We start from the raw sequence: 17,707 nt of genomic DNA on the forward strand, positions 1-17,707 counted from the left end.
ATATATATATATTTGACTCATGCAATTATTTATTCGATAGTTCCATTTTTTTCCGGATTTCATTCCATGGCTCTTTTTTGATTCAGTCTTCTGTATTATCTCCAACGTTGGTAGGGTATTAGATGCGGGGTTTGTTGGTAGTCTCAGTTCTGTACCAGATTGATCAGGACTGGTGGCATTATCAAAAACCACGGTAGCGTTCCCCACTTCATGCTCATCCCTATTCATTTCAAACATCGAATGGGCTTTTCCTTCTAAGTGCTCTAATTGAGGGTTACCCTCATTCTCATCTACTTTATTAGCATCTTTTCTAGCCTTTGGGATGCTATTGATGTGGCTTACTCTCCTTTTCCCATACACTAGAAAAGCTATTATCATCATAACGATCAAGATGATTATTGTGGGATATAACCATTTACTTACTTCTTCCCATCGCCATTTTTCTTGTTCGTTATTACTCTTCACTGTTCGTAACTCATCTACTAACTCGCTCATAGCGGTCTTTCCGACTGGTTTCAGAAGAGGTGGAATTTCGTGAGCTTCTATCTTCGGAAATTCCTTAGTGATAGGGGTCCATACTTCCGACCACTTTACACGCGGTATTTTAATTAATGACAGAAAGTCATTCCGGAGCTCAAACTTCTCTGTAAGTTTATAGGACGGCAAGATCTCCATAGTTGGGCCAAACGCTGCACAACTCATAGGTAAATCTATAATGGTCATGAATAAGTATTTCACCTTGTTGTCGTCCCTTACAGACTTTCGTCAGCCTTCGTTTACTAGTCGAGGCAACTGCCCAAACACCATCCGATAGATGTATAGCTTGGGGGGGGGGGGTATCCACCGACACCTCTGCTCCACAGTATTTATCGATTCCCTCCTCATTACCTTGGAATAATTGAACGACGCATAAGTTGTGTCCATTAGTTGCATAGATGGGACTTTTTACTGCACAAACTTTCAGTGCATTCATGCTACACGCTAGTGCTTCGCTAGGCGACAACACTATGAATTTGGTTCGGGCGGGGTTAAAAGCTATTCCTTCCATCTCAACTTTGTATCTTGCTACTGCCCCCTCCCCAGTGACGTTAATAGGAAACGGTATCGGTAAGTTAATTACGTTAAACACCTCGAAGTAGCTACCTCCACTCAACAAAGGTAACTCAACCATTACATAAATCTTATCATTTTGCTTAATTGCAGCACAACTTAAGGTTTTATAATATTCCCATAGACTCTTCTTTGGATCTACTGGTAAGCGTAAAGCATGTGGCAAGTCTGACTGAATCATCCCGAGTATTGTTTTTAAGTCTTTGGGAGATATGATGCTCGGTGACATGTGCGCTAATGAAAGTAAATCTAATTGTGTCCTAACATGTTCCATTGCCAATGTCAATAACTGAATAGATGAGTCGAGTTGGTTTGTCATCATCATCAGTTCCAGTATTTGCCCAATTACAGCTTCTACGGTACTTATTCTTCTAGTTAAACTTCCGTTTAGGCTGGTGACCGTACGAGATAGCCAGTTAATTCTTTGTCTATGTTCTGTTAGTTCGTATCAAGTAACATTCACTATCGATAAACTTTCCCCTACGACGTGCTTTATCTTCTGTTGATTTTCCTCTAAACCGCTTATATGCTTTCCTAATGCCTCTGTGTCACTTTCTGATACTGTACCGAATAATACGTGTAGTGCTTTACCTACGAAAGGTAGTATAGATCTCTTTCTAACTCGCTTTTGGGTCCCTTTTGTTGCCAGTAATCCAATATCCCTAAAATATCCTCCAACGTATCGGAGTCTTTGTTTCATTTTTATTTCAATCACTCAATTCCATTTCCCCAAATAACTTTACGATAGAATTAATTGGACTTTCTTTGTCTTCTTTATCTTCTTCATAGCTATTTTTAATTTTCCCTCCTTTTGAGATAACATTGATAGGTCGTTTTATGCTGCTTCTCAGAAGTCTAGGTCCCATCACGTCGCCTATTACTTCTGGGAGCTGTGTCGACGGAATCGTATTGCTTTCTGATTCTTCAGCCCTATTCTCCTTACCAGCTTCTCTATCTCTCCGTACCGATAATGGAATATCATCTTCAGATCCCCAACCTTCCGAATCTGAAGGCGTAGTTGTTATCTCTGTTAGCAAGTCTGTATGCTCTACCTCAAATTCTACCTCTAACTCCCGTTCATCTGCTATCTCATCATCAGCCCACCTATCCGTATCTTCCCGATCTCTGTCCGGATCTATCAGGGTGGCTTTCCTTACAGGTCTGTCTGTCTGTATATTAGGCATTTTCCATTCCCTAATATTGGCTTCACAGATATCTGACGCATGAACCCTCTTCGTTTTATTCGTCAGTTGATCCCATATTTTATATGTTACTGTCCCATTTGTTTTACTATCCTATAGTACGGTTTCCATCTAGGATCTAATTTTCCTTTTCTAACCTGTGCTCTGTAGTATACCGGGTCGCCAACTCCATATGTTTTCTTAACCCTTCCATCGTTAACTCTTTTGTTACGCTTTTTCTGTGCTGAGCTAATCCTTCGACGCACTTCACCAAACAGAGAATGCTGCTGCTCAATCATTTTTTTATGATTTTCTTCCCCAGTATACCTTTTTTTTTGGTAGTAGAAGATTATCTAATGGTAATACTACATCTCTACTGTACACCAGGTAATATGGAGAGAATTTAGTCGTATCATGTGAAAATGGCCGCTGCTAAGGCCTGATTCAAGAACAAGTCCCAATTCTCGACTTCGTCCTCTGATAACTTCGACAGCGTATCTCCCAAAAACCTATGGAATCTCTCTACTTTAGCATTGCTCTGGGGGTGGTATGGAGAGGTGGTAATATGTTTCACTCCTAAATATCCCGTCACCTCCCTTATAGTGGCATTTACAAATTCTCTGCCATTGTCTGTCACTAACATACGTGGAACACCATACATAGGGAAAATTTCATTCATAAGTATCTCCGCCATGGTCTGTGCATCCTTCCTTTGCACCGGGAATGCCTCTACCCAGCTAGTTAACCAATCGACCATGCTGACTATATACTTATTTCCCTTGTTACTACTATTATATGGCCCTGAAACATCCATGCTCCACTTCTCAAATTGATATGATGTAATATCAGTCTCCATTAGGGGTGTCTTAGCGCCTTTAACAGCCCGCTTCTGAAATTTGAAGGCCAAACTGCTTTAAAAAAAGGCCAAATTTGCGAAATTTGGCCTCGCTATCAAAAAAAAAGGGAAATCCCCCTACTTGAACTTTCTGTTTGGTTAAGAATCAAGATGGCTGAATTAATAATTACTTGCTTGTAGCGTTGATTTTTTTCTTTTTTCGCTATAAAAACCCTGATGAAATTACGTGATTTTTTCTGTAGGAAAACTTTATCCCATGACGAGTACGTACAATATATTTTTTAAAAAATATTTCCATTTTTTAATGTCAATGGAAAACTGCACAAGTACCCAAACCCGAAATGAAAAGACCATGAGTGAACGCGCGTTTTTTTTTTTAGTTTAGTTTCATATATATATATATATATATATATATATATATATATATATATATATATATAAAAATAAGTATTTTTAAATTTTATCTTTCTAGCTTAAAAATAAATTATGCCGGCTGATAAAATTTTAAAACTTTTTTTTTTAAAAGTTTTAAAATTTTATCAGCCGGCATAATTTATTTTTAAATATTGAAAAATTTCAGGAAAATTAATTTTTGCTAGATTTTCAAAACATTGTTTTCGTGTTGTGTGTACGTGTCTGCGGCTAGCACCAGAATGGCGGCCGTGATGTCGGAGGTTCGATTGTTAGATTGTGTAAGTTTCGTATTTTTTAAATTTATAAATAGCAAGTTATGAAAAAATTAAACCCTTCCAAGATGGACAATAAATAAAGCCATAATATTTTATGGTAAAATTAAGAGCCTACGAACCATAGTTTTTTAGGAGATGTGATTATTGGATTAACCAATCAGAAATCGTCTGTGGCACACACATCTCTGTTTTTATAGATATATAGATTTTTATTATTCTGTAAAGTGTACATAATTAAAAAAAATATTTTTAATAAAAAAGTTTTTGTGTATTATCCATTTCTGATTGATTATTTGTTTTTGTTATATATTTGAATATTTATTTGAATGTTTGTTTATTATTTGATTAAATATTTATTTATATATTCAAATTTCTTTTGCACGATATTAAAACAATACGTAAAATTTTTGAAACAGCACCCCCACTAATCTCAGACACGAGCCGCTACTGGCTACAACTATTATCTTAAGGGAACTAAATGTTGTTTAAGAATATATAAATCCCTAATAAAACCTTATATATTGCACTCGGGCTTTGATTCTAATATCTAGACATAGAAATTGAAATGTCATATTAAGATTGGTAGATATTGATGATTAATCTAATAAAAAGTAAACGAAATGATTGGAAAATTAGGATTAATTGCTTTACTAGTGATTCAATTAAAAATTAATTTCCAAATAACAGCATTATATTCTTTAATATTTCTCTTCGATTTCAAAAACAAAATTTATTAACAAATTGATTTTTTTTAAATAGAGTAATATAGTTTTGGAAACGATTATTTTAAAAGAACCAAATGTTTTCAGAATATATAAAACTGATACTTTCAAAATGCTTCTTTTCCTTTCAGGACTTTTTGTTCTAACTGATAACAAAGTTAATACGAACAAGATTTTCATCGATTTAATGGAAGTAAGTGCACTCATCTCCACATGTTGGCCTCATCTTGCCTGTTATATGTATACTTCTGATCTAAGCCTCACTCACACAGCCGATTTTAACTGTCCTTTGAAGAAATATTAGCATCTCAACATATGACGTGCAACTTGAAACAGTTAGCTTTGCCATGACAAAATATACTTATAAATGTCTGCAAGTTTAACCAGAAAATGACAACAAAATTTCATATATTTTAATATTTTTATTCTTCCAAATCTAGTCTTTCATTTTCCGAATAAAGTGATACTGAATTTACCCACTTTTAAATGAGAGGCTATTTTATTAATATATTATAATTATTTTAATATATTATAATTATTTTAATTAATATATTATAATTATTTTTGCTAACATATCATAATTATTTTAATTAACACATCATAATTATTTTAATTAACACATCATAATTATTTTAATATATTATAATTATTTTAACTAACATATCATAATTATTTTAACTAATACATCATAATTAATTTAATTCTATGCATAAATATGCTCATATTTCTTATTTTTAGAATGCAAAAATAACAAAACTATTTATAAAAAAAGTACGATTGCAACTCACGTGATGCACTGCCCTCACTTTCATGTGTTGCTTTTCATTTCTTGACTTGAACCATTTTATTGAATGTTGTTTCAATCAAATCGATCACCGTTACATTCAGAAAACTGTTTATAACTCATGTAGAATAATTATGTGCCTTTTCTATGATGTTTATGTGTTTCACATATGCATTTTGATATCTTTTCTATTCTGCAATTTCGATAACTTTGCCTCAAGAAGCACATTTCTCAGTAGTTATATTCTATTATCTTCAATGTTTTTGCTATTGTTTTATCTTTTATTAGAACTAAGCATTTTTTGCCTCTCAGTCATTTCTTGGCTCCAAAACCTTTCAAATTTGGTATGACACATCCCTGAGATATTAAGTATACAAAATTGTCAGAATTTTGCAGAGCCCTTTGGATGTTGAGTGTGCCGTAAGGGATCAACACTATTCTATAATAAACTTTAAAACCTCCAAGAGTAGTTGTCAGAACTACAGTAAATTTTAACTTGAAAAACATCGGGATGTATAATATGTTATAGGGAAAACAAAAGTAACATAATACTACCACCACCACCAATCATCATCATCATCACCACCACTACCACCACCCACCAAAAACTATTTAGCATCACAGTTACAGCGTAAAAACCTGAAAGTTGATTATAGTTAATTCCAGAATGCTAATTTAAATGCATTGAAATATTAACTTCAAGAGCTCCCCTTTCGTTCTCTCTCTCCGTAGACAAATAATACATGAATTGTTGTTACTAACATGTTTTATGCGGTTATCTTCATTATAGTTGTTCATGACATTTTTTTACTTGATTATATTTTTTTGTTGTTTTTTTTTTAACTGACAACCGTTTTTGGTCAGAAGCATTTTAACCAACACGTTTAGTCAGTCGTCCATGTGTGTAGATGTGACAGTTTTTGGTTAAACCTCAGGGAATTATAAACCTAACCTTTTATATTTGTTTCTCTAACCACCATTTAGTACCAATTTGCCTTCACTCATATTGCAAACTACAAACTTGTCACCCCCCCCCCTTTACATTCACAATTGCATGGGATAAAATCATTACAACTCTTATTGCTTATGTTTCTTAGGCAATGAAGAAATTCTCAAAAAGAAAACATCATTTATTATGTTTTTTTATATTTATATTTTTGTTTGCAACATTCAACGAATTGAAATATAAGAAGTAAAATGTAATTTTTAAACGACAAATTAAATCCTGATCTTTACTGTAAAAATCTGGTGTTTTAATCTGACGCATGCGTTGTACGTTTATAATCAACTGAGGAATGAACTACAATCTGGCTTGGCCTTTTAGTCAAGATCAAAGTGTAGTATCTGTTCTTCAGATGCTGCACTTCCATTTCTTGTTCTCTTTCGGTGGAGGAGAAATCCTTCACGACTGAGACAATTTTTATATTTGTACCTTTTCTCCACGTTAAAAAACGACCCTGGTGTCTAACTCTGTCCTGTGGGGAGGCATAGTAAATAGGTACAATATATACATATACTAGTAGGCTGCCCGGCATTGCCCAGTCGTAAAATATGTTTAAATGTGATATTTTGATTAATTCAGATTTGATACTTATTATCATATTATATTGGACCCAATATATAGTTATGATTTAAAAAGTTTTTAAAAAAATGACGCATGTGCCACCACCGAGAATCGAAACCAAAACGTTTAGCTTCTGATTTACTTTTTCCTTTGATGTTAATGCCTGAACTATGTAGACTGCAAGGCTAAAAATTAAAACATGAACTAATAGCTATTACGTTGCGCGTGCATATTCGTAATGCCATTGTTTAACCTTCACCTGGCAAATTCCATTTAAACATTTTTTACACTTTTGCACCAATTTTCCCCAGCTAAAATCCAAATTTTGCATGGGTTCGATACTCTATTTCATGTTTGTAGACAAAAAACTGACAGAAGAGTTTAGTAGGCAAATTTTTTTAAACAAATATATATATAAATATATGTTTAAAAAATTTTGCCTACTAAACTCTTCTGTCAGTTTTTTGTCTACAAACATGAGATAGAGTATTTGAACCCATGTAAAATTTGGATTTTAGCTTATTTGCATAAAAAGTTATAGTAAACACAAACCTCTTTCTATATATGTATATATATATATATATATATATATATATATATATATATATATATATAGAAAGAGGTTTGTGTTTACTATAACTTTTTATGCAAATATTATGCAAGTACATGAATATAATCACACGTAACAGTTAACTAAAGATGATCATCCAATAAGAAAACCGAAAAAACTAATAGGAAATTAATTAAAATGATTGTTTAAAAGAATATGCAAATTAGCAAGATATTTAGCAGATGAATGCAATTCCACGATCCATACATAACAAAGTTGTATTTTTTTTAAATAAATAGAAAAAAGGGGTTTTAAAATGAATATCAATATAAAAAAAATTGTAAAGGAATATATATATATCTATATATATATATATATATATATATATATATATATATATATATATATATATATATATATATATTAGTGATGGGACGATTCCAATATTTTTCCTGATTCCAATACAATTACCGATTCCATACTAAATTACCGATTCTGATTCCGATTCTTTATAAATCTCTAAATATTTAACTATAAAATTGTTATTTTGTCCCGATTACTGTAAAAACACATCTTAAATGTGCATATATTTTCTCAAACGTAAAAACACACTTGTAAGGGGGTGATCTAGAGATTTTAGTCTTACTGGAAGCTTAAATCAATAAATTTTTATTATTTCATTTCAAACAGTGGAAGATGTTTATTAAACCAAAATCAAATAAAAAAAAACTAATGGAATTGGTTTTGGCATCGGAAAATAGGCGCAACTTTTTCCAATTCTGATACAGATTCCGATACCCCAAAAGCTCTGATTTTTCCGATTTCTGATTAATCATTCCAACACTAATATATATATATATATATATATATATATATATATATATATATATATATATATAATGAATTAAAAAGATAAGGAGTAAAGTTACATGGAAACTTTATCACATTATCTTTTTTATTTATTCTATATATATAAATTTTATGTTAAAAATATTATCTTTAATTTTTTAACAAGTGATTGTTCAATTCAAACAGATTTGTCAACTTGAAAAAAATAATTGTGAGCTTTTTCACTTTAAAACAAATTCTTACAAGCTTTATATGTTGCAGAACAATTAATATTTTATAATTAATATTTAAAAAATATAATTAATATTTAAAAATATAATGCATATTTTAAAAACCATAATAAATATTTTTAAAGATATAATTAATCTTTAAAAAATATAATCAATATTTATAAAATATAAGTAATATTTAAAAATAGAATCAATATTAATAAAATATAAGTAATAATTTAAAAATTATTATTGTAAAAATATAATTAATATTTAAAAAATATTTCATGTAAGAATGATTGAAAGATGAAAAAAATGAATTTGGTTTCATACCACATGTTTTAATCATATGATTTTAACACAGTTTTAATATGGTTTAAATAAGTTAAGATATATTGTGTTTTTATTTTTGGTCTTGATTCTAACAGTTTTGGCACATTTAATAAATAAGAAAAGTTAAAAGGTAAGACATTCAAAATTTGAAAGAATCGTAACAATAGACAAAAGACACTTTTTGCCACATTCAATTTTCTGAAAGTCCAAGGGTCTCATAATATCTCTCTCTCTCTCTCTCTTTCTCACACACACACACACACGCGCGCACTCATCCCTCTCTCTCTCTCTCTCTCTCTCTTTCTCTCTCTCCCTCACTTATTCTCCCCTCTCTTCTTACTACCCCTCTTTCTCCTTTACCTTTAACTATTTGCAACATACAATACCTCCCATTCGCTTTTTATCCCACCATCTACAACATGAACAGATGGTGACAAGATGATAACACAATCATAGTTCCAGTCGGATAAAATAGATTAAATGTTTTTGATTTTTACAAATAAAATAATCTTTCAGTTTTCTAAAGGAACTTTCTGTGACTTTCTAAAGAAAACTTCACGTTTTGTAAATTGCCAATGATAAAAAGTGGCTTCCGTTTTGTTAAAAAGATGCCTTTATTCATTAAACGAAACTAACATTTCTACTTATATTTTTTTAATTAACTTGAATAAAAATCGTCCTCTAATGCAAATCTATAGAAGAAAAACATTTTTACTTCTCATTCATGAGAAATTTTATTTAATTTTTTTTACATTTTTATTTTAATATTTAAATAAAGTATAGCTAAGAAATGCATTTTATATTACCCATTGAAAATGCAAACGATGTAATACTAAACTGTTTAACATTGCATTGATTTCCTTTCAAACAAATTGCAAAATGAGCGTCAGCAAAATTTTCTAGAAAATGATAAAAATATCAATTTTTTTAATTGTTACGTTTTACCTACTAGACTCAATTTTACTTTTTGTTGTAATGGAAATATGTTTGTATGTCTTTCTGGCACTTATATTCAAATAGTTCACTTAAATAACAGTTATAAATAAATAACGTTCAAATTTTTTAAACTGATAACTCATTAACATTAAATGAATAATTTAAATTCATTTTGAATTTCTTAACTTTTGTGTTGATTCAAAAAATTATTTTTGCTTTTAAAAGTTGAGAACATGTGATGACTATATTTATTTTGGTGATTTTTTTGACAAATATGTGCAAATAAAGTTATTTGATGTATAAAAATATTGTGCAAATATTTAATGTATAAAAAATTGATGTATAAAAAGAAAACATTTTAATAGTAATAAAATATCTTAAACGTTTTTGGTTATCTGTGTTTTTATTTTGATTTAGGATTTGAACATTTACCTGAAAATAAGTTTATCATCAAAAGAGTACAACATAAATATGATTAATTTAGATTTTCATTATCATGCTATCATCAGAATCGTCCAGGCGGTTTATGGAAACTGCTGGAAGGTGTTAAAGCGTTTGAGCTTGAATACAAAAAATAATAAAGAAAATATTTGCTTGCATTGGTTTATTATTTATTAAAAAAACATTACTTTCGATTTGAACAAAAGTTCATTAAAAATATAAAAAGAAGAAAAAAAATTCATACAAATAATAATTTTAAAATTCTTTGTTATTCAAAAAATAAATATTTATTCCTGAAACTTACCTTACAATATATTTTTTCTTATTTTGAATTTTAATTATGTAAAAATTTCGTAGAAATTGTTCGATAATTATTTAAAAAATTGTTTTCATTTTTTAATTATTTTTTCATTAAAATCATTGCCATTTTTCAATTATTTTTTGTTGTTGTTAAATTAGTTTTGTACTGACGAAAATAATTTCAAAAAAAATAGTCAGCATTTGCGAAAAAAAAAAAAAAAAAATTTTTTAAATACCTTCTCATGTTTTCCATAAACTGACAGGATGATGTCATTATACTTATAAAATAAAAATGAAGAAAAAAAGCTTAATTTTCGAGTAAAAATCAAAAATAAATATGAAATTAACAACACTGTAAATTCTACACTGTAACTGATTTATTTCAGGATCATCTACATCCAACACATTTGTATAAATAATAAAATTCTCTGCTTCTTTTTCTTTTTGTTGAATGAACTTTTTATGATTTTCAGCAAAAAAATTTTGCTAGAAAAGCACTTGTCTCAATGATACTAAGAAGAAAACACTGTTTTTATTTTATTTCTATATTTTCAAATTATAAAAGAAAATCTTTTTAGGGCAAAACTAAATTCGGACAATAGTTGAAAATGTCTGTGCATTATGATTTTACATGACTGATGAGTTCAAAATAGGAATAAATGACAAAAATGATGACTCAAGATCAGATCAATTGGCTTTGATGTATGATTTTAATTATTTTGATACTAGAAACACATATGAAGTGCTAACATTCAATTGAAGGGACAAAACTCATCTTGTAATGGTCAAGTTAGTTGCTGCATTACCTTCTTTTTTAAAACACCTAAAACCTTATGTGCTTCCAATGCTCCTTGAATACTATCATGTTTTAAAGTTTTTAACAGCAAAATTTCAAGTACTATTTCTTGCAAAATAAAATTTAATAAATTAAATATGTTATGGGATTAATTTTGTTGTGTATGGGACCACAGGTGCATAAATCAATCGTAGTGCACATGTTTAGTGGGCAAACACAGATGAATGTCATTTGTGTGCTTGAACTGAATCAACACAAGAAAGCCACCTGTTCAGAAAAAGATGGTTGTTCTTATTTTGGTGTGTAATGTTATGGGTAGGCGTTCTCATTTCGTTCTCCCTTTCATCTGTTGACCCCAATCGAAGTGCCAAACAAATAAAAGAAATTCTTTTTTTGACACTTTTATTTCATGTCCATGCTTTCCATTTTACATAACAAATTTTGACAGAGCTATCACCGACTAGTAGGAATTTATTGTCGTCTGCTCTCTTTCCACCTGCTGTTCATGCCGTCATGTCTCTCCCACTCCAGTCTCTTTGTCTTACTGCCCCTGCGTCTGTCTTTATGTGATGTCACCAGTCCTGCTATCTCCTACTGCTCCTCTTTTATTTCACTGCATCGATGCGACATCGCAGCACATTATGGTACAGGAGGAGTAATAGTATTTTGCAGTAAACATGTTAGTAAAAGGGAACTGGGTATCAGTGTTCTTCTAAGAAACCTGGGATTCAAGCAATTAAATTGAAGGTAGTTTGTCACATACAGCCTTCACTCGACAATAAAAGCGATGAAAAAAACATTTTTCAAAATGACGTCGCATACCACACAACACACATTGTTTAGGTTTTTAAAACTTGAGGAAAATTTTTCTGCACTCCAAATCTCCAGCTCTCAAGCAGACCAACAAATGTTCACTTTGCTTTAATTCTGAAGATTTTCAAGATCTTCACATAAGACATTTATGTCTGGCCCAAAAGTAATGTTATTAATCATTCGACTTTTTCCTATAAATATATTCAGTTTTGTTCTGAACAGCTAAACTCTTCAAGATTTCAGAACAGAAATGTATAACTTTATTTTGAAAATGAAGTCTTATTTTAGGAAGCTGATCAACCACCGCAACATCAGCAATACTCATTTTGAAGATCAGAAATGTGTAGTTGATTTTACCACATTTGACGAAACCACATTCAGCAGAAACCCTAGCAAATAGGCTCTGCATTGGGCAAGCATCATTTCATCATTCAAAAGAACTTTTGTCTTCAGAATGTAGCAACATCAGAACCGTTTTTTATTCTAAAAAAATAGGTCTAACAAATGAAACCAATTACCAGCAAAGACAAGACATTAAAGTTAATCTGACTCTTTGCGTGACCACATCTCTACATATTGCTGATATATTTTTGATCAATCAAACAAAATAATTTGCCTCCTAAACCGTGTTTTGGTTGCATTGGTACAAAGAGTGTCCATATGATGGGTTAAAATTGAAGTTGAATTGGATACAAAATATACATTGCAGTATTAACAAATAAAATAAGCTTTATTAAAATTGCTAAAAGTGACGAATATCAGGAAATTTGAATTAATTAAGCTACAACTTGATTCTGGCTTAGATCTCTTAATAAAAATGTCCTGAAACATTAAAATGGTAGGAAAATGAACTTTGATGGAAATGAGAAATAAAATTTGGAGGCAACTAATTTGACGTTGGATTTAAAGGAAAGATCTTGAAATCAAGAATGTTCGTTTGGAACAATTAAGTAATCTCTTGAAGAAATTTCAATTACAGAATTTGCTTCAAAACTCTTCCTGTTAAAATATTGAAACTTTAAATCCCGAAATAGAGGGAGTAAAAATTAAAAGAAATATTTTGGAAAGTTTTTTTTACTGAATTGGGAAGATGTTAAAAAATTATTGTCAAGTGCGTATTATAGCTAAATATTTAACTAGTTTTTAAAAGAAAATGTTTCATTCAGGTCATTGATGATGAGATTGATGAGCAACCAGACTCAAAACAATTAGTGTATTATCGAAAGAAAGAAAATTGCTGTATTATCGAAAGCAAAGAGATCTGTGTTTGTGCAGATTTCTCCATAGGATTGAACCATGCACTAAAAGATTACTAGTTCAGAAGAGATATTTGCTAAACTCAACATAGGAATTTTTTTCAAAGGTTTATAATGGTAATACTTATCTACAATTTATCTGTGGACAAAAGAGTCCAAAGCTACTTTGTATAAAACTCATAAGATTTTATACAAACTCGAAATATTACCATTTGGGGTTAAGATTGCATGGACACATTACTTAGGCTGTTAGAAATTTCAGTCAACTATCTAAATAATATTCTAGTGATCAGTAAAAACACTGATCAACAAAAATCACATGTATGCGGAGTATTTAAGATAATCAAGGAATCGAACGAAGGAAAATGCGATTTTTAAGGGAAAAAATAAAATATCTTGGTCAAATTATAAAGATGGTAGAAGACCCTGAGCGAATTAGTGTGGTAAAAAAAAATATGTAATTTATATTACACTGTAGAGGACTTACTGTTGATTTTATAAAATTATTTTCATAAAAATGGCTTAAAGTTTGACGGGAGACAATCACTGTGGCTTCAAGAGGTTCAGCATATTTTAATCATGCTGGCAGATTCTCTAGAATCTGCCAGCATGATTTTAAATGATGGAATATACTTCATTTTATAATTCACTTAGTGTGTTTTCGTGCTCACTTGTTGAAAGATGCCATGGTTCAAATAACAAAACGCCTGCGTTTTATGTGTTGTGGCTTCAGCAGCAAAGAGACATAGCAAGGGTGTGGGTGTGTTGCAGGCAACTGCAAGAAGAAAGTGTGTCACCGCATCTGTCTCTTCCCTGTCTGTTTCTTCTTTGTTGTACATCCGGTTATATTGTCTCTATGGCAATGACATAAAAAGTCAAAATGTGGGTTGGTTTCTTTGTTTGCATGTGAAATCAAATTAGCTTTGTTTCACACGGCTTACATCATTTTGGTCATCAATCAGAGCATGGTACCCGACACTGCCCAGATCTGCACATGCACAGCCACAATAAAACAGTGTTCTAATGATATTTTCGAGGTAAAAAAACTTCTCAACAACCCTAAAGCCATTCTACCAAGTGATATTTTTGCTGAAACTGTGACATGTGTTATAAGTAACTGAATTTCACAGCATAATATTCCTGCAAAATTATCACTGATTGTGGTAGGAAGTTCGAATCCCATCTATTTCAAGAATGCTCCAAAATTCTGAAAGTTGTTGTGTTCTTGCATGAATGAAAAAATTTTAAACTTGACCATGGCTGAGTACAAAAAACTGTGTCAGTCTATGGATTGAAATGGGTCTTTTGGGACACTGACACCCAAAAACATTTTACCCAAATTCAATTTTCCTGAACCAGCAGAGATGAAATTTCAAAGACAAGCATTCAAATATTTATGTATCTCATATAGAGATCAAGTGTTAACCCCTAAGAAGGGAGTCCCTTGATTTCTGAGAACTTTAACTGAATTAAAATGAAACAATAAGGGAAAAATAATTTAAAAACGACATGAAAGAAATACACATTATACCGGTTCTTATAGTAGCAACTAGCCTAATAAAAAATCTTAAGAAATACCTGAAAATAATCCCTGGAAGACCAAGCTGTGACGAAATACAGTTGGCAACCATGAAGGGAACAACCTCTATCCTTAAAAGAGCAATGGGACATAAATCCAAATCTGTACACTTTTCTTTCCAACAACGTCCAGTGAGTGATGCCACCAGATTTGTTCACTCTGGGTTTCATTTAGTCTAGACTCATTTAGTGAGGCTGTTTCTTCAACGAGAGTTTGAGTTGATGAGAGGTTGCTACTCTCCTTATGTTACTTTTGATCGAATGTGAAATCCGCTGAGTCCTGGTCTCTCAAGTCGGTGTCACTGGAAAGAGGAAGTGATTTCAAACTTCTGTTAGTAAAGTTGGGGTGGTCGACCCTAGGTCTGGGGTTTGTCTCTTCACAGTGTGGATTCAGGCATAGTGTGTCCTGAAGGCTAATTTTGCTTTTCATTAGATTGGGCTTGACCCCACCTTCCGATTCACAGAATTTTATTTCACAATTCTCAGTAAACCAATTTCAGGCTTTTAATTCTCAAAATCTGAAAATTTTTCCTTTTTTTCTTCTTCCTCAAATCTATGTCTCTGACTATCATTCACAACAGGAGGGTTTCATTGCCTTTACCCTCCGTTAGATCTCTACTTTTCATCATCACTCACTTGGGGGGGGGGGCTCTTCTTCTTGAACTTCATTTACATAATCAAGGATTTTCCCAAAGGCCATTTTGTATGAGTAAAAAAGAAATAAATAAATCGCTATCGTTTGGGGTAGCCGAATTTCTTTCTCTCTAAGGCCACAACAACAATTAATTCTTTAATAATATTTCTCATTTTTCCTATCCAAAGAAACTCCTAACGTCTTACCTATATTTTGGGTGACCCTCAAACAAACTCAACTACCCCAAAGAATTAGGTTAACTGTTTTTCTTAACAAAGGTGGCATTGAGATGAGACTTGTCAAATTGCCAAAATGGCGCCATTCCTAATATTTTTTCAAGATATTTTTATCTTATAGACTTATAGACGCCAGATTTTTCAGATAGTATGTTTTAATCACTTTTGGGTGTCATCCCAATTATCAAGGAAGAAAAAAGATTTCTTTATCAATTCATTATCTGCACCATGTGTATATATATAATCAACCTTTCTTAACAATGCTCTTTCTGTCCATCATCATCACCACCAACATCATTATTGATCCAACGACACAGTCATAATCATAATGAAATTAAGTGTTAGCTCCAGGAAGGAGTTCATTGATCTTTTAAAACTAACTAAAGTAAATTTAAAAAGAAAAGGAAAAAGATTTCACCACTCAGTTATTGGGGGCTCAAGCCTCTTAATGTTTGGATGCTCAATCCTATTGGCAGATGGTTTAACTGATTAGAAAACTGGTCAAACTGATTGAAAAAACTGATTAGAAAACTGGTCAAACTGATTGAAAAAACTGATTAGAAAACTGGTCAAACTGATTGAAAAAACTGATTAGAAAACTGGTCAAACTGATTGAAAAAACTGATTAGAAAACTGGTCAAACTGATTGAAAAAACTGATTAGAAAACTGAAAAAAAAGGGAAAACCTGTGAAATATGTGAATATTTTTGTAGTCAAAAATCAAGTTTAATGAAACATGAAAACTCACACAGAAAATATCCTCGAATGTCTAATGGTCAACCTGGCATGATGATACTTTTCCTTACAAATAAACCCTGACTAAATATTCAAAATCACATGGTATTCGCAGCCCAAATAAGATCTCCTCGGTATGACTAATCCACACTGGCTTTTACGAGGAATGATGCACCTTCCCCGTAAGTGATGTTACCTCAAGTAACAGCAGAAAGCTGGATACTCCACCAGACTAGATGTATTCTTTCTTTGAATCCGGTAAGACCAAGAGACAAAAAAGAAAGATATACTATAACATTTTAAAATGGTCGAATGGGGAGAGGGAAATAATGTTCTCAAGTTCTTTACTTGTGTTTGAGAGATTAAAACTTTAATGGAACATTTGAATATCTACGTGACTCATAAAGAGATCAAGTGTTAGCAACAGGGAGGGGGGGCCCTTTGATTTCTGAGAATTTTGGCTGAAGTAAAATGAAACAAAGAGCGAATACACACACACACACACACACACACACACACACACATAATGACACACACACACATAACCAAGATTTCAACTATCATAGCTGCTTTTTTTGTGTTATTATCGTTTACGAAGCATATATGGATTTATTTCATGATTCTAACTTATGTTGTCATCTAATTGGCCAAAGATTGATGTTTCTTTGTTATTTTATCAAGTCTTTATAGTCGACATTTGCTACTAAAGACTCAAGCATGAGGATACTTTTCTCTACAAGTAAACCCTGACCAAACATTCAAAATTACATTTTGTATTCAAAATTACATTTTGTATTCAAAATTACATTTTGTATTCAAAACTACATTTTGTATTCAAAATTACATTTTGTATTCAAAATTACATAGTATTTGCAGCCCAAATAAGATCTTCTCTGTATGGCTAATCCACACTGGCATGCTGCACCTTCTCCTTAAGTGATGTTACTTCAAGTAACAGTACAAAGCTGAATGGTTTACCAGATTTGTCCTGGAATCCAGTAGAACCAAGAGACCATAAGAAAGATATAACATACATGATCAATTGAAGAGAGGAAAATTAATAGTCGAAACTTCTTTATTAACTCAGTGTTTGAGATGTAAAGGAGAATTTTAATGAAATATTCGAATATCTATG

At 31.5% G+C, this 17,707-nt stretch overlaps 1 protein-coding gene across 2 annotated transcripts in view; it reads left to right on the forward strand.

Annotated features, from left to right (window-relative positions):
- Positions 1–5,033, forward strand: part of LOC145284737 (protein furry-like) — an 881,988-nt gene extending 876,955 nt beyond the window's left edge. For both annotated transcript variants that reach the window (XM_080133679.1, XM_080133680.1), the window contains one exon: positions 4,690–5,033. In XM_080133679.1, coding sequence (XP_079989805.1) covers positions 4,690–4,862 — 173 coding nt within the window. In that variant the 3' untranslated portion in view covers positions 4,863–5,033. The remainder of the gene's footprint in view (positions 1–4,689) is intronic.
- Positions 5,034–17,707: the final 12,674 nt, after the last annotated feature.

Source organism: Euprymna scolopes, chromosome 9 (genome assembly GCF_053919585.1).
Source record: "Euprymna scolopes isolate OS-2025 chromosome 9, ASM5391958v1, whole genome shotgun sequence".
Lineage (NCBI taxonomy): Eukaryota > Metazoa > Mollusca > Cephalopoda > Sepiida > Sepiolidae > Euprymna > Euprymna scolopes.